Source organism: Pseudoliparis swirei, chromosome 11 (assembly GCF_029220125.1).
Source record: "Pseudoliparis swirei isolate HS2019 ecotype Mariana Trench chromosome 11, NWPU_hadal_v1, whole genome shotgun sequence".
NCBI lineage: Eukaryota > Metazoa > Chordata > Actinopteri > Perciformes > Liparidae > Pseudoliparis > Pseudoliparis swirei.
Window position 1 is genome coordinate 6303126 of NC_079398.1, and position 25715 is coordinate 6328840.

Sequence of the window (25715 nt, forward strand, 5' to 3'; positions counted from 1 at the left end):
ATTAAATAGCCTGAAATACGGGCCAACTTTTGATGTATTGCGGGCAAATTTAAAGCTCGAGTAGAGCCGTTATATTTTATTGTACATTTTAAAGGTTGTTTATAAATAAACAACTTTATTATAAGTGTCATGATTTATTTTAGGTATCCTCTTCAATTTATGAAATATCGCAAGTGTTTCTGGGTCAAATCTGTTTTTTGCTTATTTGGTCTGGATAAGTATTGCTGGAATACAATAAGAATCATTGTTCATGAAGGCTTTGATAAAGCTCACCTCTGTGTAATGACTCAGAGTTCCATCACCACCACCCTCCCAGTCCACTTTGCTGAGGAAAGGGGGCAAGTGAGGCAGAATCAGGAGAATTGTGTCCTTTCTAACACAGGATGGTGTCACTTTTCCTTCTACTTTCCATTCCTCAACCTTGGAAAAATGACACATTCATGATGTCGCTCTTGGACACAATGAATTCTGGATGTCTTGATACATCTGCAGAAGCCTGTACAGTGATGCTGCGTTCACACCAAAAGCATTGCGAATATTCGCAACGCGAGTTTACTCGCTTGACTGATTGGCTTTTCGCCTCACTCTCTTCATTCGCACCTTCGAGAGGACGGGGCTTATCTCCGTGGAAATTTCTTGCGCCCCGCAGTTCGCGGCATTCGCAGCGCCTGGTGAAAACTGACGTCTATCGCAACCACTCGCCTCTGTTCGTTGACTTTGCATGGGATCTACTGCTTTTGCTTTTTCATCAGGTCATCCAGGTGTGATATAAATGAGAACCGGTGGCCAAATGCAAAAGACATGGTTGACTAGTACTTTAGTATCGCACTACTGGAAGCACACAACCAAAAATGCAACCAGAAACTTGGAAAGTTTTTTTTGTGCATGAATGTCAAAAACTATATTGTCTATTAACGCATTTTGCATCATTTCAGATGTATTTTGTTGTTGTACTATTCAGGTCCAAGAGTTGAACCTGATATGTATATGAAGTATATTGATTCATTTAATGTATTTCATCCGAAAAACATGCAGAGGATCTCCTCGATAGGAGCATGTTTTAGCCCTAAAACAGGTCTGAAGGTTTTCATTTCAGGCTCCATATGTTGCCAATACCTCCGCCAGTATAATGCACAGCACTCAGGAAGAGCTGAGCAGTGTTGTGGGGGAGAGGGATGTCAGAAATACCCTCTTAAGTCTGCTGCCCTAGCAACCTGGCCCCAGATACGCAGAACATGTTGAATGAATCAATGGATGGAGCCTGGGACGCTAAACTGTTTTTATGATTATTTTTTATGTATGGGGGCTGAAAAGGTTTCAAAAGAATTTTACTCTCTTTTGGTAAACCTGTCTTCTTCCTTCTGACATACAAGATTCATTTGGGACATAAGACAAAATATAAAAAGCAGTTTCAACAGCAAACATTCCCATTTATTTATCTTCTTTGACACGTTAAAAAAATAAACATTTCCCTAAGTGGCAATAAAAGTGCAGTGGATTACATGTAAAACAGAGTTGTCTATACTGATTGACATTTAAAAACAGATGCAATAGTTCTGCGTAATGTTGACCAGGTGCAGTGCACTATCCAACCAGAGACTGAGTCTGGGACTCTTTCGTCAAAGGTTTTCATTAAAACACCTTTGTCACTGACAAGAACAAACCATCTGCGTTTGGGATGGGGTTATCATTTCAGCATGATGATGATCATGGTTATGCCCATCTTCACCACACACACACACTGACTGACTTTCAACATTCTCTGACGTGACGAACATTGTAACATTTCATGGTTTCATACCATTAAAATCCGAAGCATTGAACTTGAGTTGTAATGTTTTGGTTTCACAACATAAAACACATGTGAATATAATTTGATATGGAATATGTGTTATAAAACAGCACAGGCCTGGTATTCTCTTTCTATTAAGGCTTGCCAACCCACTTTTGGATCAAATCTAATTAAAGTGACTCTCAGACCAGGTTTCTGTTTTTCGAAAAATTTTGAAATGTGTCCTTGAAAACCCTGAAATCCTTGTAGAAACTCCTGTTGAGAGACTAGTGAGTCCACAAAATGTATTTAACACTAATTGCCAAATTGTTATCTTAGGGATATAAAGCCAGATACAATTGTCGTGCTGACGATATTGTTTCAGCACTATTGATGAGTTTTTAATGCAGACCATCTTCCCTACACAGGGGTAAAAGGTACAGGGCGTTTTCACCCTGAGTAGTGACTACAGGTATTTCTTTCAGGCTTGCAGGGCAAAACCCAGGGCAAAAGTACACTAGAGTAGCTTAAATAGGGCTTTTCTGACGCCGTCATTATCCTGGCTACATGCAGCTGATGGGAGAGTGGTAAAAAGACATCTGGGCTACAGTGGGAGACGAAAACATCGCTTTTTGTCTATTAGAAAAAACCCATGAGCCAAACGCTGCACATAATCATACAAATACTATTCTCACTATGATGGCGGTGGAAGCCTCATGCTGAAGGGTCTGATAGCTACTTGGATCACATTGAAACCATTTGATGATTTTTTACATGAGGTTCTTTCTTTGCATCTGTTGTGTTAAACACATATCTACTTTGATTCAATAGTGTAAACAAACACTTCCAAGGCGTTAAAGACATGAGCAAAAGGTCAGTGAGTGTATGAAACAACATGTATCCATAGAGAAATAACATTACACATAAAATTAAGTTATTGAAATGACTAAAAACATGACCACAGTGAAAAGATTATGGGATATTAACAAAAAAAGACATGTTACAAACATTTAAAAACTGGGAACTTTCTTATTTCTATGAAAATCACTTATTATTTCAGCAGCAGAAATGGGCATACATACAGATGGAGTTCATACACCCTTGCCTCCATCTCACTGTGCTGCCTTGTTACAACTGTGGGTCACAAAATGGAATTGATTGGTTATGAGTTACAGGCCACAGCATTATGTTTCCATGCTGCTTGGAACAACGATTTTTCAGGAATAACGTTTCAAAACAAAAGTTAGGTTTCGGAAAAAGAAAAAGAAAAATCGTTATGTTTTGGAGTTTATGACGACACTGTGGCATTAAACAACGGTCTTGTGGTTGAAAGACCTGTGTTTGTTTGACCCATCCACGTCCACACCAGCCCACCATAAGTGGTCCATAGGTGGTCTTTGAAAAATTTGCTAGATAGCTCTCTCTGATGCCTCGTCATGCGCATGCATGATTTGTGTGTCCACCACAAAATATGATCCGAATTGTCATTGTTTTCGTCCTGGCTAACAAAGAAAATGACACTAATAGATTTCATGACTTAATGTGGGCCTTTGCATATTACACAAAACTGAATGATCGATTATTTCCTAATTGAAATATGGGACTTGTCCTTCTCTGTGTACATCCTTGATAACTGCTTTCCGTAGCTCTGTTCCAGCCACTGCTGCACATCCTTCAGATTGTAAAAAAAGGGCCCCTTCCCACCCAGGTAGGCAATCTTCCTCTGTTTTACTATACACACCCGTTCATTGGACACACCATAAGCAACATTAGCATTGTTGTCCATGCAGTCTGCCACCAGCTGACACTGCGGCGGTAGGGAAAATTGCTCAGTGAGTTTGCGTGCCGCTCCCAACCTCTCTTCCAGGTTCTGGTGTTTGGGAACATCAAAGGCGCAAGAGTCCACAGAAGGTGCCACCCAGCCGTCAGACGGGTGAGCCTCGTCAATGTACACCAACAGGAAATCAGCCACATCGCTGAAGTCCTCCACCAACTGCCGGAAAGCTGGCAGATGGCTGACAAAGGGGGGTCAAGTGGCTGAGCCAAAGTTGACCACCAGAGGGCGATCTGACATCACAAAATCTAGAAGGTGGCATTCATCTTCATTTGCGGTCATGGCACCAGGTGGCACATTGGTCAGACTACTGAGATTGCTGCTCCATCGAGGGCTGTCAGGCACCTTCACCACTTTGGAGTTGGGTGCCTCGAGGCCAAGTTTCACCTACGGCAATAATAAATAGGGATTCAATCGTACCCCCACTGCACACATCAATGAGACCTAAAGTGGAATATGATTTTAAATATATTTTAATTAAATGTAATTAAATACCGAAAATCACAAATGTGCCTCAAAGGACATTACAAGTCGTACGGCGTGAAACATCCTATATACTTGGACAAAATAGTCGACCAATATGGTTTAAATGACGGATGAGAATAGTAAAAGTACTATAACAAGTATGACTAAGAATTATAACAGCAGTGGATATAATTATGAAACAAGCAGTAATGTGACTAGTAATAATAATAATAATAACAGTGAGTGGCAGGCACGACCACGGTCCAGGTAGAACCACATCCATGGAAACCTGGAGGAAAAACAGGTGTTTTTTTCTTTGTTTGTTGCTATTCTTAGTATCGTATTGGTTTACATTACATTACATGTCATTTTAGTGGGTGGACATGGCAGAAAGCCGTGCGCATTCATTCATTGAACACATGTACCTGTTTGTAGGCGTCCAGAAGGAAGCCTTTCCAGATGGCGCGCAGCCCAGCTGAGGTCAACATACGGCGCCACTCTCCGGAGCCTGCGGACCGGGAGCAGCTGAGCCGCGACACGGCGCGCTTCACGAGGACCACAGAGTCGTACAGGGCCAGGAAGAGACAGTTGGAAAAGAAACCGGGCAGTATCTGGAGTGTCGCGAGCAGGTCCTCACTCGCCATTCCCATGTTGTCTCTCCAGGAGAGCTAGTTCAGACTGCTCCGTGTCGCGGTTCTCAGCCGGACCCTCATAGCGCGTGCTTTGCTCCAGACTGAGTGCAGACACGAAGGAGGGCTACCAGGTGTGTCTGGCGATGCGAGTGATCTGCGCAGCAGCTGCTGCTGCTCTTCCAACCAGGACGGACATTATGCTTCTTATTAAGATTCTTACGTCACTCTGTCCCCTCCTTCCTCTCCTCCCTCCCGGGACTGTACATGTTTGCACCCAGTCCGTAAAAACGTCCATCTTCCTGTTGCAACTCTTGTGAAAGTAATCCAGGGTTTAACACAAGCACATGTTTCCCGTCTGCCTGCCTGCGCAAGCCTTTCTCACTCCCCTCTTAAAGAGACAGTGCTCTCTTTAAAAGGGGCAACACAATATAGTTCTTCCTTTTCCAGTATGTGTGTAGGTAGGTCACGTTTTCAAATATTGGAATTTAAAAAAGTGAATTCACTTATACATTTAAAGTCAATTATACAAAATTAACAAAGTATTAAATCAGCAAGGCATATAAAATAACATATTTCATGGTGCTAATTACCCAGGTGAAAAATGAAAATGTTAACTATATGTAATCTTAGCATACTTGAAGCCCTACTGATCATAAGCATACTTAAAGTGTGCTATGTTGGAACAACTCATGTTGTACTTAATAAGATTTTAGTGGTGATTAAATAGTAATTAGGCATCATTTGAAGTGTATTTTGTATATTGTTTGTGCTAAATTGGAAGAACTTAAAGTATATTTTGTACAATTCAAGCAAATTAATTTGTATGTTTGCCGATATTTCATTTAAAGTAAATTTAAAAGTATATACTTTTGGTATACCTTTACGACATTATACATATAATAATATACATTGGGCTTTTTTCCAATTACTAAGAAAGCACACTTTAGTACTACTATGCTATATTTTTTGTACACTACATACTAGTGTCCGTTAAAATATTCTAAATGTACTACCAGTAAGGCTGAATGAACTTCTTAGATAGAAATCAAAATCACTTTATTGAATCAAAGTTTACATGTATAGCTAAACAGAACACAACAATGAACCACAAACAGGATCCATATTATGTTTGTTTTTTTGGCTGAACTGCTCATTGTTACACTTTCGTCTGATGACCGCTCCCAAGTCCGAGGCATTCGTCTGTGCACATTCTTTAGTAACAGTATCTGTTAAGAGAAGAGAAGAGATGATGTCGCAGAATATTCATGCAACATTTTCTTATACTTTGAATCCACATGAAATCATGTTGAAACGATATTATTTAAATTAGTAAATCAACATTAACATTGAGCAACTATATCAATGCGACAACCCAATACTCCTACCATTGCAGGTCAAACATATTTTATGACAGGTCAGACAGCCACGGTTATTAATAACCGCTACCGTCCTGTCTGCCATTTAAGAAATGCTTCGGTTTCATCGAGTGCGGCCGAGTTTCTCTGAGCTTTGCGGATGGTTCTTCCTCACTCATTCTGTTAAATAAAGGTTACTTGAGAGGATACGTTTAAGAATTTTGCCAACCAGAAAGTGTTCTTTTCCAAGTTTCTTTAAGTATGGTCAATAAAGTAAGCAGAAATTAGTTAAGATCACTATTTCTTTTAAGATCATCAATTACATTTTATAGTGTAGCTATTTTTGTACTTTAAACAATTTTGATCATTTAAACAATTAAAAAGGTTATAAAGGGGCTTTCGGTGTATCGTTCTTATACACATAATTAAAAATAATTAAAAATATATCTCATGCAATGTACACATAATGTACTGACATTTAAGCATGAATAAGATATACTAAAACAGCAAGATATGCAAATGTGCTTTTGGTGTATTTTCACACGAATACCTTTTAAAACATTCCAAACAAATAATACAATTAATATATTAAAATAATAGCATGAATAAGTTTACTGACGAAATACAATTTTGAAAAAATAATTAAACTGTTTATCAACAATACTATTTTATTTATTCCAGAATTTTATTATGTTTATAATATGGTAATTATATACCAAAAGTATACATTTGGTATACTATTCCAGAATTTTATTATGTTTATAATATGGTAATTATATACCAAAAGTATTCCAAAATATTATTATATTTATATTATGCCAAAAGCATAACTTTGTATATACTATGAACACAATATTATTATATGTACAATGTGGTAATAGATGTATACTTTTGGGATATGACCAATATTTTTAAATAATAACATGTATAAGTTTACTTACTAATTTCAACACATTTGGTATATTTAAACTTGGTATTTATCAAATGTGCTTTGAATACATTGTTGCAATTCTAATTTAGAGCATACATTTTGAAATATGAAAAAATATGTTTGAAAACAAACATTTAAGTAATTGCAGATAACTTAAAGTATATTTTCTTAGTATTAGTTTAAAGTGTGTTCAAAGTTGTATTTTAAAAATAGGTGAAAGGGTGACTTTTGTGTATTTTTTATATATTTGCAGAACGTACAATATCAGTATTATACAACAACAAAAAACATTATTTTTTTCCCGACTGGGTAGACAGTGATTGAACAAAGCTGCTGGCCATCTTTGTTGTTGTTGTTCATATTTTATGTGTTGGTCACTATCAGGTATTTGTAAGTCCATTAACCCTCTGGAAAAAGATACAATACATATTTTCCTGACCTTTACCATAGCCATTTAGTAGCATAGTGGACAGAAACCCCTTGCTATATTGTTAAAGTCCTGCACACCAACTTCATCAAAAAAAGTTGAATGTGACTCCCCGGAGTCCTTTTGACTTCACGTCTCATGGGGTCATCGGACCCTATGAGACGGCATAGATCCTATCTGCCTGATGGATCATCGAGGTCTGGGTCGTGGAATTCCTGCTCCTGACTACGCCACTGTCCTGTTGAGACTCCGCCCACTGTTGAGACTCCACCCACTCCTCCTCCCCACCGCCATCTGCCTGATGGATCGTGGAGGTCTCCATCGTGGAATATGCCTACTATGAACTATTCATACACTCTGTCATATTCATAGAATGTATTTAAACTCTAAATCTGTCCTTCTGTATACATTACATCTATTGCATCTGTCCATCCTGGAGAGGGATCCTCCTCTGTTGCTCTCCTGCAGGTTTCTTCCCTTTTTTTCCCCCTGAAGGGTTATTTGGGAGTTTTTCCTGGTCCGATGTGAGGTTTTGGGGCAGGGATGTCTATGTGTACAGATTGTAAAGCTCTCCGAGACAAATTTGTAATTTGTGAAATTGGGCTATACAAATAAACTGAATTGAATTGAATTGAATATAATCCACAGAGTTGATTCTTCCTCCAAAACAAAATTGGAATAAACAAATAAGCCTTTTGTAGTATTTAAAAGTGTATGGAATGAGCATTTATACACATGTTTTAGGAGTATTGTTTTCTGGCTTTTGTCTACAATAATGCATCACTATCTCCAGATAAAATCTAGTTTTATATTCCTTTTCATCTTGTATAACAGTTAGCTTATTTCATACAGAAAAACAAAAATATTTCACAGCTAACACCTGATCAGTGGCGTCCCTAGGCTAAAAAACCCGGGGCTAAAGCCCCGAATGTTTTTTCATTAGCCCCGAATGTTTTCAACCAAAAAAAAAAAAAGATTTGGTACACAAGTGGTTAACACCTCCAGCTTCGCACGTGACGTCATTCACCCAAAACAGCGGAGTCAGACTGGCAGCAGGCGCACGTAACAGCAAGCTGCTGTCTGAGAGTGTTTCTATGTCTACAAATTTCGCTGCTTCACTCTTCTGGGCTAAGCCCAGCGCCGCCGCTCCCATAACGTGCATCGCTCTGCCGTGATACGCGCCGACACATCCGCGCACACAGGTGAGCACACTCTCACTCGAAAAACTCCGTGTCAGAAATTATTTTCACGGACCGGTAATATAAATGACGTAATAAATATGACGTCATACAATTATACGAAGGGCATAAAGTGCCAAAACTACAACTCATCATTCCGCCGAATTAGTGTGAGCCGTGTGCTTGTTTACCTGCAACGAGCCGCTGATGGAGACGGCGACACAGACGTGTGTTTGGTACGCTGCTCCTAACCGAGTTCTGGTCGCTATCATTAGAACACCGGCAGAGTTGTTGTGTGAAATGTCCCTTAAGGCCACCGTCATTTGCATCTCGAACACATTTTCTTTTTGCTCGGACGGGCTCGATTCACCGGGTGGGTTTGTTTACAAATGGGTTGCAGGTCTATTCTTTTGCAGTCGGGTCTTTTGTGGTTGGAGTTCCACTCAAACTCTTTTAAAAGCCTCTTCCACCCGGTCAACGTCTGAAACATGTAGAATATTCCGCTGTTCACTCGCCCACACAGCAGCGACTTTATCGGCCAACTTGAAAACAGTTGTCATTTCCCTGAAGTGACAGAATTCATTGAGCAGGTTGAATATGTTTTAAGATTCTTTGTCACTGAAATGTGCCGCCAGCAGAGGGTTCGGCGCGTGAGACTCACCTGCAGCGATAAACCCGAACATTAAGACTCCTGAACGCGGCTCAGACATACACACGGGTGTATCCGGTCCTTTTTCAAAATAATATATTTTTCCGACTGACTTTTTTTCCGCGGCCCGGTTCCAACCAAGCCGTGGATCGGTACCGGGCCGCGGCCCGGGGGTTGTGTACCCCTGCTGTAGACGCTATGGGTAAAGCAATGTTTGATGCAGAAAGACTGGTTCACGCGTTCGTTACTTCTAGACTAGATTACTGCAACTCCTTAATGTTAGGCTGCTCTAATAAGTCTCTTAGGTCCCTCCAGTTGATCCAGAATGCTACAGCTCGTGTACTCACTAAAACTAACAAAAGAGATCACATTAAAGCTGCAAGCAACGATGTGCGGGTCCTCGTTCCTCCTTCCCAAGTCGCGGGTGCTGGCCGGACGCCGGCCCCCCCGGCCCAGAACGCATGCTGGCCGTTCGGGCGTCTTACCGTTTGTGATGCAACACTGATTTTATTGTGGCTGATTTGCTTTGGCCACTCGGTGGCGCTATAACTATAATTCAAAACTAGAACGGGCACTCGGTAGAGCGCATACCTTCGCATATCACAGGATTGGGCATTGAATTATGAACATGTTGGCATTAGTTGCATGCCAATTGGATGAAAATTGACCGTGCTATGGTAAAAAGAAGATTGTGACCTTTTCACCTTGACCTTGACCTTTGACCCGATCAATCCCAAAATATAATCAAATAGTCCCGGATAATAACCAATCATCCCACCAAATTTCATGTGATTCGGTTTAATACTTTTTGAGTTATGCGTGTTACTCTAGTTAATAAATAAATAAATAAATAAATATATACACGGCGATCAAAACATAACCTTCCGCATTTTCAATGCGGAGGTAATTAGCATATGAATGTCTTCAGGGTCAGTATGTTATGACATACGAGGAATATGGCGCAGATTAGGTAATGTATGGCCGAGTTACAACAACTTACATTTTTATGGCGAATGGTGATATTTTCCGGTCCAGAGACCGCACATACTTTTATATTTTTTAAATCTTTCAAACATCGCAAAGGTCTCAAGACCAACCTGCCTGACTTTGGAATGAATCGGGTTTAATGTCTAGGAGGAGTTGACTGCTTTACAACTCCCAAAAATGTGAAAAATCGGCTACAAATTCAGATATTGAGCGATTTATTGCAGCGCCCCCTAATGTTCAAATATTATTTTAAAAATAGGGTACTTTTAGGGATGCCATTTGGAAATAAGCTAGCAATTTGGTGAGGTTAGGCAGAGTGATTTGGAAGTAAGTGGCCTTTACATTTTAGACCACACCCCTTATATGTTCATTGGACCATATCCTCCGAACGCAATTAGATATCAACAATCTTTTAAAGATTTCTGATGGCATTGAACCATGATCAAGATCATAATGGCCAAGTTTGGAATGAATCGGGTGTCAGCTCTAGGAGAAGTTAACTGTTTTACAACTGCCCAAAACATGAAAAAACGCTAAAAAGGCTAACAATGCAGATATTGAGGGATTAATTGCAGCGCCCCCTAAAATAATCTGGAAATTGTGGGACTTCAAATATCAGGCCACACCCCTTAAATGTTCATTGGTCCATATCCACTAAACGCAATAAGATATCAACAAGATTTTCACTGGTTATGATGACATTGAACCAATGATGGACCACATACATTTTCGTTTGAATCGGACAAAGCGTTTTGGAGAAAAGTGAAAAGAAAATCTAAGAAGGCGCATTTGATGGCCACCATTAAGTTATTTGTAGAGTAGGTCCAAGTGAACATGTATACCAAATTTCAGAACAATCGGTCATAGTTTTCAAAAATGGCAGCCTTTGTACTGCAAGGGGGCGCTATAGAGAAAACTATTTTACCCAAATGCGAGACCTCTAAAATATCAAATTTTTCACCAGTCCTGATATGCATGTCAAATTTAACAACGTTTGAGATATGATAAAGGCCCCCAAAACCCTTTTGTTGCTAGAGAAGAAGAATAACGTGAATAATAACTCTTAAAACAATAGGTTCCTCTACGTCAAAGTCGTCACGAGGAGCATACTTACTCCCTTATTAGCTGCTCTGCACTGGCTCCCCTAAAATCAAGAATCACATTTAAAATTCTTAAGGACCTTGTAGTACCATATTGCCCCACTAGAGAGCTGCGCTCACTAAATGCGGGGCTACTTGTGGTTCCTAGAGTCCTAAAAAGTAGAATGGGAGCCAGAGCCTTCATTTATCAAGCTCCTCTTTTATGGAACCAGCTTCGACCTTCAGTCCGGGAGGCAGACACAGTCACCTCATTTAAGAGTAGACTAAAGACTTTCCTCTTGATAGTCTTATAGTTAGGGCTGAATCAGGTTCACCTGGTCAAGCCCATAGAGATGCTGCTATAGGCTTATAGGCTGCTGGGGGATGTTTTAGGATACACTGAGCTCCTCTCTCATTACATTTACATTACATTACATGTCATTTAGCAGACGCTTTTATCCAAAGTGACTTACAATAAGTGCATTCAACTTACAGTAGTGTATGTCAGTGGGAAGCTCATTCCATCACTGAGGAGCAAGGACAGCAAACAGTTTGGATTTCGAGTGCAGGAGTCACAAGTCGATTGGCTGTTGCCGAGCGGAGCGGTCTCTCCTCTTCTCTCTCTACTTATAGATGAATTTTCATCACTCCATTGCACATTATTAACTCTGCTTCCTCTCCGGAGTCCTTGTGACTTAATGTCTCATAGGGTCCATTGGACCTGAATGGGTCTGATGCCATGGCCCTGCTGATGTGCCGCGCCCCCGCCTCAATTCAATTCAATTCAGTTTATTTGTATAGCCCAATTTCACAAATTACAAATTTGTCTCGGAGTGCTTTACAATCTGTACACATAGACATCCCTGCCCCAAAACCTCACATCGGACCAGGAAAAACTCCCAAATAACCCTTCAGGGGAAAAAAAGGGAAGAAACCTGCAGGAGAGCAACAGAGGAGGATCCCTCTCCTAGGATGGACAGATGCAATAGATGTAATGTGTACAGAAGGACAGATTTAGAGTTAAAATACATTCAATGAATATGACAGAGTGTATGAATAGTTCATAGTAGGCATATTCCACGATGGAGACCTCCACGATCCATCAGGCAGATGGCGGTGGGGAGGAGGAGGGCGGAGTCTCAACAGGACAGTGGCGTAGTCATGAGCAGGAATTCCACGACCCAGACGATCCATCAGGCAGATAGGATCTATGCCGTCTCATAGGGTCCGATGACCCCATGAGACGTAAAGTCAAAAGGACTTCCGGTGAGAAAGCAGAGTTAGTAACGTGTGATTGAGAGATGAAAATTCATCCTTAAGGAGAGAAAAAAGAGGAGATAGGTACTCAGTGCATCCTAAAACGTCCCCGGCAGCTATAAGCCTATAGCAGCATATCAAGGGCTGGACCAGGGCAAACCTGATTCAGCCCTAACTATAAGCTCTGTCAAAGAGGAAGGTCTTAAGTCTACTCTTAAACGAGGTGACTGTGTCTGCCTCCCGGACTGAAATTGGAAGCTGGTTCCATAAAAGAGGAGCTTGATAACTAAAGGCTCTGGCTCCCATTCTACTTTTTAAGACTCTAGGAACTACAAGTAGTCCCGCATTTAGTGAGCGTAGCTCTCTAGTGGGGCAATATGGTACGACAAGCTCCTTAAGATATGATGGAGCATCACCAATCAAGGCTTTGTAGGTTAAGAGAAGAATTTTAAAAGTGATTCTTGATTTTACTGGGAGCCAGTGCAGAGCAGCTAGTGCAGGAGTGATGTGATCTCTTTTCTTAGTTTTAGTGAGAACACGAGCTGCAGCATTCTGGATCAACTGGAGGGACCTAAGAGATTTATTAGAGCAGCCTGCTAATAAGGAGTTGCAGTAATCCAGTCTCGAAGTAACGAACGCGTGAACCAATTTTTCTGCATCTTTTTGAGACAAGATGTGCCTGATTTTTGAAATATTACGTAGATGAAAGAATGCAGTCCTTGAGATTTGCTTTACGTGGGAGTTAAAGGACAAGTCCCGATCAAAGACTCCTCTCTAACTCCATCTGCCTGATGGATTGTGGAAGTCTGGATCATGGGCCATGCCTTCTACCAGCTATTCATACACTCTATCATATTAGAGCATGCTGCTTTTGGGGGGCGGCTGTAGCTCAGTGGGGTAAGGGGGTCGTCCTGCAACCCCAAGGTTGTTGGTTCGATCCTGGCTCTCCCCATTAGTTGCAAGTCGAAGTGTCCTTGAGCAAGGCACTGAACCCCCAGTTGCTTCCCGGGCACATCACAGCAGCCCACTGCTCCTTAATAACTAAGGATGGGTTAAATGCAGAGAACTAATTTCCCCTTGGGGATTAATAAAGTATATATCTTATCTTATCTTATCTTTTGGATATGTGATGTACTGGAGAATTTCCTCAAATACATGCCTGAGTCTGAACGCACAGTGTTTGAATTATAGAGATCGGATTTTAACAGCGTCAACTATCATTTATTAAGATCCAAGATAACATTATATTACATTACATGACCACAGCTGCAAAAAGTTACTAAAGGTGCGTTTACACCAAAAGCGAAACTATTTTTCGCATCGCCCAAAATGCGTGAGTTTACTCACTCGACCATTTGCCGTGTTCTCACTATAAGCGTCTAGACGCTCCGCGAGGGGCGGGGCTTATCTCTGTGTCTCGTCTCTGTAAAGACCGTTATCATCTCCTTCATCCACCACGGAATAACTAATCACTAGTTCTACTTTATATTTGTTGTGGACATCCCACACACTAACGCCCTCGTGGTTTTGGTTCACAACATCACCCGTAGGCTCACACAGCTCAGTCACTTTCACCGATGAAGTTACTGTTACGTCTGAAAGACTTCCGCTTCCAGCGTTACGAGAGCGGAACTCGAGAGCTGATTGGCCCAAGTTGCGAGATTACCGCCTCAAAGTTGAAATATTTCAACTCGGGGCGAAAATTGTGCCGCTGAAAAAGTGCCGCTGTAAATGCGTCACCCACATCGCGTCGCCCCAAAAGGCTTGTTCAAGAGCCTGCCTGTGTCATTGAACAATGGGCAAACATACTTAGCACCGCCGGGCACAGTCTTCAGGACCTCATGTATGAGAAACCCTGCAACCAACTGTGAGAAAGGTTGTGAAGTCTCTCTCCTTCCGAGAGACAATAAATGCACAAATCCCTTGCTTATTCAATTCAATTCAGTTTATTTTGTATAGCCCAATATCACAAATTACATATTTGCCTCAAAGGGCTTTACAATCTGTACACATAGACATCCCTGTCCCAGAGAAAAGGTGTTGTCTCGAAATCTATCAGCTTTATCATTAAAATATATCTTACAGTTTTTTTCGATTGCTAAACGACAGTGGGCACAACTGGAGTCACATGTGCAAAACTCTAACTACAGTCTGCACTACCAACAGTCACCTGAGCTAAACAGTTCACATCACCTGCAAAACTCATTCCAAGCAACACAACTCTTAACACATGGCTCAAAACACACTCAGTGCAGCCAAACAACATGCACAACCCTCACTGAGATAACACACACTGTCACCCAGAACACACTGAGAGTAAAAACACGAGCATCAAACACCAATACAGAAAATACTAACTTTTCATCTTTACAGTTTGAACAATTTCAGTGACTTCAAACAAAGTAATATTTTCTTCAAAGAAAAGAGTGACATTCTTTCACATGATTTATCAAATTTTTTAGAACATAACAATTCTTTAAGGTAAATGAAAATTAGCAGTTTGCTTCAATAGTCTGTAGTAATTTACGGAATTACAGTAATGAGAAAAAAGGTAGAAACTAAAAGTACATACTGTAATTCAAACAAATAATTGAGGGGCTAATCCTGCCTCTCTCTAGCATCAGGCCACATGTTGTCATCAACATCACATCTAATGTTCTCTCTTGCCACCTGGGGAAGAATCTTCTGGAGGGCCTTATCCATCCCTGGCAGTCCTCTGGACTCGTGTCCTCACATCCGGCACGCATGGCTTCCAAAAGAGACATTTGGTCATGTGGGTGGTGACCAAACACTTTTGTTGCACCCTCAACCCTCAACCTGCCTCTCTCAATGAGACCATGGTTCACGACATGCTCTATAAGTGGAGCCCTTATTTCATCTGAAATAACAGCTCTTTGTCTTCCTCCACGCATCCACCCTCTCCCTGCCACCCTTCTCCCTCCACGAACCCATCTTCCTTGTTCCATTTCCAAAATGAGTCTTTCTGAGCTCTACCTATATATACTGTAATATATATCTATATATATATATAGATATATATATCTATATATATATAGATATATATGTGTGCGTGTTCACTAACAAGTCTAAAACAAGACACCTGCTTAGCCTTTCAGCTGAAATTGCAATCAGCAGTGTTTGAAAGGCACAAGGCTGAAATGTATTCCGTTTTGAATGTGTGGTTCACAGTTTTGACAGCAGTGTGTTAGCATTTGAACAAAGTGCTGTCGATCCACAGTGTTGTGCAGGTTGTGGTTAAAGTCATGGGATAAGTGTTAGAGTTTTGAAAACTGTGTTCAAGCAATGAAAAACAAACTAGAGTTTGGTCCACATGAACTGCTGCTGTGCAGACTGTAGTTAGAGTTTTGCACATGTGACTCCAGTTGTGTCCACTGTTGTTTAGCAAACGAAAAAAACTGTAAACTAGAACGGGCACTCGGTAGAGCGCATACCTTCGCATATCACAAGATTGGGCATTGAATTATGAACATTCAAGGGTACAAGGGTTATTGGCACGGTGACAATTTTCTCCTGTGAAGGTTTTGGAGGGGATTCCCCCCACAACCTCAAAGTCTTATATTTAGGTATATATAATATATTAAATATAAAGCAGTAGGGTTATATCTGAGAGACAATTGGGAGGTCAAGGGTCAGTCTGCAGAGTATGCGTGTGTGTGCATGTGTGTGTGTGTGTATGTGTGTGGGTGTGTGTGAGTGTGTGTCTCTGCCTGTGTGTGTATTTATGTGAGTGTCTGTATGTGTGTCTGAGTGTGTGTGTGTCGGTGTGTGTGTGTGTGAGTGTGTGTCTGTCTGTGTGTGTGTGCATGTGTAAGAGTGTGTGTGTGCGTGTGTAAGAGTGTGTGTTTATGAGAGTGTGTGTCTGTGTGTGAGTATGTGTGTGTCTCTGCCTGTGTGTGTGTGTACGTATGTGAGTATCTATGTGTTTGTCAGTGTGTGTGTGTGTGTGTGTGTGTGTGTGAAACGATGTATTAGTTTGCATGCATATCAGTGGAAGTTGAAGGGTAAATCATGTTTTATTAACAATTCCCAAATTATTTCCCAGATTTTTCCGGGTACCTGCTCTTTTTGTTTGATGAGAAGTAAATACGCCTGTAAATAACCCCATGAAGGGTTTATTGTTTTGAGTTGTTTGACTGTTTAGCATTTTCCTTATTGATTTTGATGTATGCCTTTTATACTGTATTGTTTGAATAAATATAGACGTTTTATACTACTTCCGCTTAACAGACCAATCGGACTTTTATTTTGAAAGGTTAAAAGGAAGCACACTTTTTTTTAAGGTTAAAATGCGAACTTTATGGTATAGATTACGGACAGATGCGCATTTTATAACAACTTTAATAGTTGATTTGACCCATATGGGACTAACTCTGTTAAGGTGGTGGTGAGGTGGTGATAGTTTACGAGTTTTAATTAATGTATTGTCACCTAAAGAAAGAAAATAAAGGAGTGTCACCAGCAGTAAATCTTCACGCCAATTCATATGATCCGTTACAACGCTTATTGCTGTCAGAATACGCAGGCGAAACAACATATAACATCATAATAAATAAGACTAGAGGACGCTTTTTACAATTCATAACAGCATTGTAGAAAAGAGAGATAACAAACGGCAAAGATACGTTGATCAGAGACGTATATTCGTAATTATAATACGTCAAATACAAACGTAATCTGGAGAGAAATACGTTTCAGTCAAACGTAATTTGGAGAGAAATACGTTTCAGTCAAACGTAACTGCAAATTGCATTTTAGGTCTGGGGGAACGTAATTTTTGTGATACAGGGTTGCTTTATCTGATGCAATTAGGAGGTCATTTGTAATAATCAAGTCTAGTATCATTCTCAGTGAGCCTGTGGCACTATGGACAAGATGATCAATCTGGGACGGACTAAAGAAAAACCAGGAGTCCTCTGTTATATTGAGACGTGGTATTGAATCAAATGCAGAAGGAATCGCTTCTTTAAATTTAGCTACAGCACTGTCAGTTAGACATCTGGTGTTGAAACTTTTTTCTAACGACGTACACGTGGATTCAAAACAAATATTGTTTTCCAAGTTAAAAGATTAAGAACATGGCTTACAAATGAGTTCAATTCAGTTCATTTTGTGTAGCCCAAAATCACAAATTACAAATTTGCCTCAGTGGGCTTTACAATCTGTACACATAGGACATCCCTGTCCCAGGACCTCACATCGGATCAGGAAAAACTCCCGAAAGTTGTAGTTTACTTTAAATTTAGCATTTATTAATAGGCTTGAGTCAAAGATAGCTGCTGCTCCACCTCAAGGAATGTGAGTATTAATATGACTTGGAGGAGTTGATTCATTTAGGCTGACATATTCTTCATGACTCATCCAGGTTTCAGTAACACAAAATAGATCAATGTCATTGTCTGATATTCAATCATCTTCTAACACAGCTTTTTTTTAATATTACATATCTAATATGTAGGAGTCCACATTTAATTATCCTATTTTGTTGCACTGTTGCAATAGGGGTGTTAACTTTGATCAGGTTAACTCCTCTTCTGGAAAAAAGGGGAAAAACCATTAGAAGAGGAGCATCCCTCTCCCCGTGTTCACATTTAATGAATATGACAAAAATTTATGAATAATTATTAGTAGGCATGGACTACGATCCGTATTTCCACAATCCATGAAACAGAAGGAGAAAGAGAGGAGGAGGGTGGAGGGGGGACATGAGCAGGGCCATGACAGGAGACAGGGCCATGAAGGCAGGAGGCCCTCTGAGGCCAATTTGTCATTTTTGGCTTCACAGAATAAACTGAATTGAACTAACATGTATTATAATCTTAGGATTCAACTTCTACTGCTCTGGTCCCCGGAATGCATTTGACTGTGGTCTCTGGCTTCTCAATCTTCATTCACTTTTCTGACTATGGAGCTGCCGATAACCAGAGTGTGTTTCTCAGTGGGTGTGTCGTTGAGTGGGGAAAACTGGTTAGAAACGTGAAGAGGTTGGTGGTGAACCGTTGGCTTCTGCTTGGACTTAAACTTATTATTCCTCCGATGAGTTACCCTGCCTTTTTCTCCCCTCTAAAGGTTCCATTTCCTTTTTCCTGATCCGATATGAGGTCCTGGGACAGAATAATAATAATAATTCAGACTTCTATAGCGCTTTTCTAGGTACACAAGGACGCTTATGGTCGTATCTGTAAAGATTGAAGCCACATTTGTAAATTTTGATATTGGGCTATACTTAATGAATTTACTTGAATGTCCAGTTATATATAATAACTAGGGCTGTCAATCGATTAAAAAAAATTAACTAATTAATCGCACATTTTGAAAATCATTAATCGCGATTAAAAGGTTTTTGTTCTTCGAAAGACTAAATCTTCTAAATGAACGAGTAATCCCTTTGTATTCTTTTTAAAAGACAAAACTTCACACAGAGCTGTGTTTTCAAAGAGGCTCCTACCTATAAAGTGCCAGTGAGGTATTTAATATCGTGTATGATAAATTGTTTCTTCAGTGAAACATCCAGATTAGTAAAAAAAAAGTGCATTTGAGACCCCATTGGTCCTGTCATCTTTAACATTGAACAACAGCTGAACCAGTGGCCTTGGTAATCTGACAAATATGTCACGTTAACCCTCTGGAGTCTGGGCTCATTTTCTCGATTTTACAAAAAAATGTAAATTCACCTTTTAAAGGCTTTTGCATGTGACACATCCCAGTGTTTCCCCCACCATTCTATCAGGGTGAGGCCCCGCCCCCCTGTAATGTTCTCTATAGCGCCAGATTACAGCAGAAGTAATGTAAGGTTATTTTCTTAAAGAGCACGTGTTTGTTCTTTTATTAAACTAAACGTCTGTTATTGATCGTCTCTACACAGCAGCATGTCATTGTGTCTCGACGTGTCGGTCACTCTTCTCGGCTCTCCGTCTCGCGCGCCGCAGAGCTCCATGCCGGCGTGTCTGCGCGCGCATCGGGGCGAAAAAGAAAAAAAAAAGTCACCTGCACCTTTGGCCCCGCGTCACCGACACGTCGCCCTCTGTTTCTCTGTGAATATCGAAGAGCAGACGAGAGGAAGTAGGCGGACTGCCGCAGTTTGACACTCAGAGGAGTGCAAAAACTTCAACGCACACCGGAAGTAAACAAAGTTGCGTTAATTGCGTTAAAATATTTTAATGCGTTAATCGCGGCCAAATTAATCGCATAGATTAACGCGTTAACGCTGACAGCCCTAATAATAACATATACATAGGTTTCACATTCACAAAAGTAATTACTGTTTCACATCAAGAAGGGGGTTCAGATTATTCTCAAGAAACTTTCTCAGAAATATTATGTAAGTATAATGAATACATTTATGACTTTCCAATTTAATGGTGGTAAGACGTGAATCCAAGTTGCTAAAAGAAGGAGAGCCGAGTGTTTCAATTTCAAATCAGCCAGAGTACTAAAGAATATTATACAATTTGCTTTGTTGTGCTGGAGCTACGAAAATACACTATCAGATAGCAGATACGCTGGCAACCAGAAGTGAGGCAGCACGTCTGGAATACGCCACGTCAGCACGTCTGAAAAACGGAACTGTTTAACTATGTTTATACGACCTAAGTTATTTTTATACTGCCTCGGTTAAATAAAACCCGTTGTTATGCCCCATTGTTGTCATGGCCGTGCTAACAGGAAGATTACGTCATTGGACTCCGGTGAGATATTTTCTCTGGGGTAAAAAGCAAGTGTACATTTACATATTACATAGTGTTTCTTAAATATATTATGAAAGCTTTCACTTCTCTGGGCATGCTGGAGTTAAGCGACACTGCCTCTACATTTGTATACAGCATTGCCAGATCACTTACAAGGTCAAACTGTTGCCAAGCACACATCAGATCATATTATCATGAACTCTTTCAATCCAACCCAGCTCTTTCGTAACATTATATAAGGTTATGCCAACTGCACCGACTTATGAACTGTTACATATTTGCCCAGCTGAGGGTTTGGTAATAGAGTCCAGCGCACTGTGTCACATTTATTGATCCATTCTCTTCCAAGCACAATCTCCCATATACACACTGGTCTTTTCCCACATAGTATTCTGACGGCAGTGGGGAACACTAACACAATATAGTAATTTTCTATTAAAAAAATGTCTTGCAAGGTTTAAGCTGTTCAACTTAATTTTGAAAATGTTAAGTTTAATTAAACAATTGGTAATTTCCCACTTCACCTGAATTATAGTTCATAGGTGCCTGCTATTATAACCTCAAAAATGACCATAGAGTTGAATCAACACACTTTTGGTTCGAGGATAACCTCCTCTAACATTTCATAATTTCACTATGTAAACAAATCCTGCATGTTGCCTCTGACTTCTGTGAAAGACCAGTCAGTTGTAGCGCACAAATAATTAAGAACTCAAAATCTCGAGCTACTAGTCAGAATTTAGGAACATGAAAATATTGTTTTCCAGATCTCACCATATGCATTTTAATTAAATTAAATTCAGTATATTTTGTATAGCTCAATATCACTATTACAAATTTGCCTCAGAGGGCTTAACAATCTGTACACATATGACATCCCTGACCTTTGACCTCACATTTGATCAGGGAAAACTTCCAAGAATTTGAAAAAATTCCGGACTGATGGTGGAAGCTGGTTCCATAAAAGAGGAGCTTGGTAACTGAAGGCTCTGGCTCCCATTCTACTTTTTAAGACTCTAGGAACAACAAGTAGCCCCGCATTTAGTGAGCGCAGCTCTCTAGTGGGGCAATATGGTACTACATACTCCTTAACGTATGATGGAGCATCACCAATCAAGGCTCTGTGGGTGAGGAGAAGAATTTAAAATGTGATTCTTGATTTTACGGGGAGCCAGTGCAGAGCAGTTACTACAGGAGTCATGTAGGAGGAACGAGGACCCGCACATCGCTGCTTGCAGCTTTAATGTGATCTCTTTTCTTAGTTTTACTGAGTACACGAGCTGCAGCATTCTGGATCAACTGGAGAGACCTATGAGACTTATTAGAGCAGACTGATAATTAGGAGTTACAGTAATCTAGTCTAGAAGTAACGAATGCGTGAACCAGTTTTTCTGCATCTTTTTGAGACAAGATATGTCAGATTTTTTAAATGTTACGTAGATGAAAAAATGCAGTCCTTGAGATTTGCTTCACGTGAAAGTTAAAGGACAAGTCTCGATCAAAGATAACACCGATATTCTTTACAGTGGTGTTGGATGCCAGGGCAATGCCATCTACAGAAACCACATCATCAGATAATTGATCTCTGAGGTGTTCAGAGTAAAATAATTTCAGTTTTGTAAGAATTTAACATCAAGAAATTGCAGGTCATCCAAATTTGTATGTCTTTAAGACATGCTTGAATTTTTTCCTCTAGTTTGATCGATAGATATAATTGAGTATCATCTGCATAACAATAAAATGTTTATTTAAATCCAGGGAAGAGGTAGCACTAGTTAAAAGTATGCCAAACCACAGTCCTCTGATGTGTTGCTCTAGTTAGCCAATTAATACTAATTCAACTTCATTGAGTAACCATTTTTTCTCAATATTAAAACATTTAAAATAAACCCTTTGCTTCATCTCACAAAGGGTAGGTTTTCACAACATCTTAACATTCAGTTAAGATGTTGGCACACAGTGCCAGTCTTCCTGCTTATCGCAGCAGATTTATCAGCAATCTCAGACACTGTCTGCTTTTAGACTGATGCGGCTTGTTCACTGAGTACACATCTGGCATTGCTATGGGAACTTGTGCTGTTGAACATTCCAGTTAATCCATTCACAGAATATATGGCATACTGAGAAGTTGGCAATACCTGGAAAAGAAAAGCTGGCACAGGAGAAAAGGATTCTCATCGTGATATGTGGTGAAGTTAAAAACATGCTATGGGAAGGATTTCACGTCTTTCCACCATTAAATTGGAAAGTCATAAATGTATTCATTATACTTTTTCAATTCAATTCAATTCAGTTCATTTGTATAGCCCAATTTCACAAATTACAAATTTGTCTCGGAGTGCTTTACAATCTGTACACATAGACATCCCTGCCCCAAAACCTCGCATCGGATCAGGAAAAACTCCCAAATTCAGGGGAAAAAAAGGGAAGAAACCTTCAGGAGAGCAACAGAGGAGGATTCCTCTCCAGGATGGACAGGTGCAATAGATGTAATTTGTACAGAAGGACAGATTTAGAGTTAAAATACATTCAATGAATGTGACAGAGTGTATGAATAGTTCATAGTAGGCATATTCCACGATGGAGACCTCCACGATCCATCAGGCAGATGGCGGCAGAGAGAAGGAGTATTACTTACATAATACTTCTGAGAAAGTTTCTTGAGAATAATCTGAACCCCCTTCTTGATGTGAAACCGTAATTACTTTTGTGAATGTGAAACCTATGTATATGTTATTATATATAACTGGACATTCAAGTAAATTCATTAAGTATAGCCCAAAATCAAAATTTACAAATTTGGCTTCAATCTTTACAGATACAACCATAAGCGTCTTTGTGTACCTAGAAAAGCGCTATAGAAGTCTGAATTATTATTATTATTCTGTCCCAGGACCTCACATCGGATCAGGAAAAAGGAAAGGGAACCTTTAGAGGGGAGAAAAAGAGAAGAAACCTTCGGAAGAGCAACAGAGGAGGATTCCTCTGTCAGGATGGACAATAGATGTCAAAAGTACAGAATGACAGAAACTATTCTTAGCATGGTAATATTTGTTTTGAAAGATATAATAATGCAGTAGTCATATAGATTCTCAGAATCCGAAAGTTAAATGAAAATAAAAAACTATCAAACTTGGCTTGTTGTCAAGACAGCATAATGGGTTGCAGTGTATACAATTAAAATCCTCAAAACCGGAAATATAGACGTTTTATTTATGTATTTCAGATTCAAAGAGGGGCATCTGAATATGAATACCCTAAAGTTTTGGACCGATAGCTCTGAGTTAAGGGCCCCAAAAACAGGTCCAAGCTGTTTTTGACGAAGCCTGTTTGGTCAGCGTGTATTATCTTTGGTATAACATCTTCCAGTCTGAGGGCAATTAGTTTGGATAGTATCTTATAATCTGCATTTAAGAGGCTGAGGGGTCTGTATGAGTCGCATTTCTGTTTGTCCTTACCCGGTTTCGGAAGTAATGTGAGTGTTGCAATTTCCAATGAGTCTGGTCATTTTTAGTATTCTAGAGCTTCTTTAATCATGTTTACGAGGGGTGTCAGTAGTTTTTTTGAAAAGGTCTTATAATACTCGATAGGCCCAGGTGTCTTATTATTTTGTAAGGAATTAATGGCTTGGAGTACCTCCGTTTCTGATATATCTGCATCTAGCAGATCTTGTAATTTGGGAAGGGTTATTCCGTCCTTAAATCTTTTTGCTCTAAACTATGTTTAATATCCTTTCGGGGGTTGTGCGATACCAGAGCCCGATCTGATTTGTTTGCAACCTGTGTCACAAATAAATCTACTTGAATTGAATTTTGATCCATGCGTGAGTTTCTGTGGTGTCACCGAGCATTTAGATAAGAGATGAATGATCTATCCAGAAGGGAAATCAGCAACAACACTACCTTGTTCTGTTTAAATAGATTGTGGTTATCTAAATCGTGGTCCATGCCTACTACTCATTGTCCATAATTTCTATTATATTCATTGAATGTTTTGTAACTCTGTAACAATGTTCCTTCTGTATACATGGCATCTATTGCTTCTGTCCATCCGGGGAGAGGGAGCCTCCTCTGTTGCTCTCCTGAAGGTTTCTTCACTTTTTTCCCGCTTAAAGGTTTTTTCCATTTTTTGGGGAATTTTTCTCTGATCCGATGTGAGGTCCTGGGACAGGAATGTCATGTGTACAGATTGTAAAGGCCAATGAGGCATGTTCCTAATTTGTGGTATTGGGCTGTATAAAATAAACTAAGAAACTGAACATTTTAATTTACTTTTGTTAATTGGTCCGAGGGTTGTACCAGGTAGCAAACATGTTTTATTTTCTTCTTTTTTAGAGGGGCTATCAAGTTTAATTCAATTAAATTCATTCGATTTTATATAGCCCAAAATCACAAATTTGCCTCAGCAAGGCCATGGCTGAGACCGAGGCAGGAGGGCGTCATGAGGCATTGCAAAAAAGGCCAGACAAATAAGTTTGGCCTTTGGAGGTTGGCAGGAGGCACAGAGAAGGAGGCGTCTTTGAGATCCATCTTTAGTAGAGCACGTCTCACCAGCGTTTTCAAATGACACACAGCTAGAAAATCAAAGTCAGTGTTTTTGTAAGGGTAGTCATAATGACACAATCTGGACATAGAGCGGACAACTGTACTGAATTCAATTAGATCTTCTTCCATTCAGTTGCTTTATTTACCTAAAACTACCCCCACATTTAGCACTTACTGAATTCAACAGTCAATGCTCAAGTTAGGGTAGTATGAGGACATAGAAAGCGTGCAATGCTCTGCATAGCTCCCCTGCTGTCTCTTGATACGTCTGTTGAATAAAACACAACCAAGACAACTACAAAGAGAAGCACTTATGAACTTAAGCATCATCAATGTCTCCGTTTGAGGTTATCTTTTTGTGGCGCCTTTGAGATCCATCTTTAGTAGAGCACGTCCAACCAGCGTTTCCAAATGACACACAGCTTGCATACTTGAAGAAACCTAGATCAGCAAAACTACCCCAACAAAAGCACTTACTGCATTGAAAACAAGTTAGTGTTTTTGTAAGGGTAATCAGATTGACTAAATCTGCACAAAGAGAGGAACAACTGGACTGAATTCAATCCAATCCGATTGTCACAACCAAGACAACCCCAAAGAGAAGCACTTATGAACTAAAGAATCATCGGTGTCTCCGTTTGAGGTTATCTGAATGTGATTTTGTTGCGATCTATCATTCGTTGTCGTCCGTAGTATTTGTCATGCTCAACCGCCCCAACAAGTAGCACTTATTGAAAGTAAACACAAGCCAATGCTCAAGTTGAGGCAATATAAAAGACTTCCAGTGATAGTATCCCTGGGGTGCACCTGGTTCTTCCTTGGATCCTTGCTGTGTCCCGGAAGCTGTGCAAGTGATGTTTCTTACACAGATTTGCCCATCTTAAATACTAAATGCCGGCC

The 25715-nt window shown here is 40.0% G+C and overlaps 1 protein-coding gene across 1 annotated transcript; it reads right to left on the reverse strand.

The window, feature by feature from the left end:
* Nucleotides 1-1409: 1409 nt before the first annotated feature.
* dio2 (iodothyronine deiodinase 2) lies at nucleotides 1410-5032 on the reverse strand. The gene is made up of 2 exons (XM_056426952.1): nucleotides 4496-5032; nucleotides 1410-3992 (listed from the first exon to the last, which is right to left on the reverse strand). Exons 1-2 carry the CDS (start codon nucleotides 4718-4720, stop codon nucleotides 3351-3353), a joined length of 867 nt encoding a protein of 288 aa, XP_056282927.1. The 5' UTR covers nucleotides 4721-5032; the 3' UTR covers nucleotides 1410-3350.
* Nucleotides 5033-25715: the final 20683 nt, after the last annotated feature.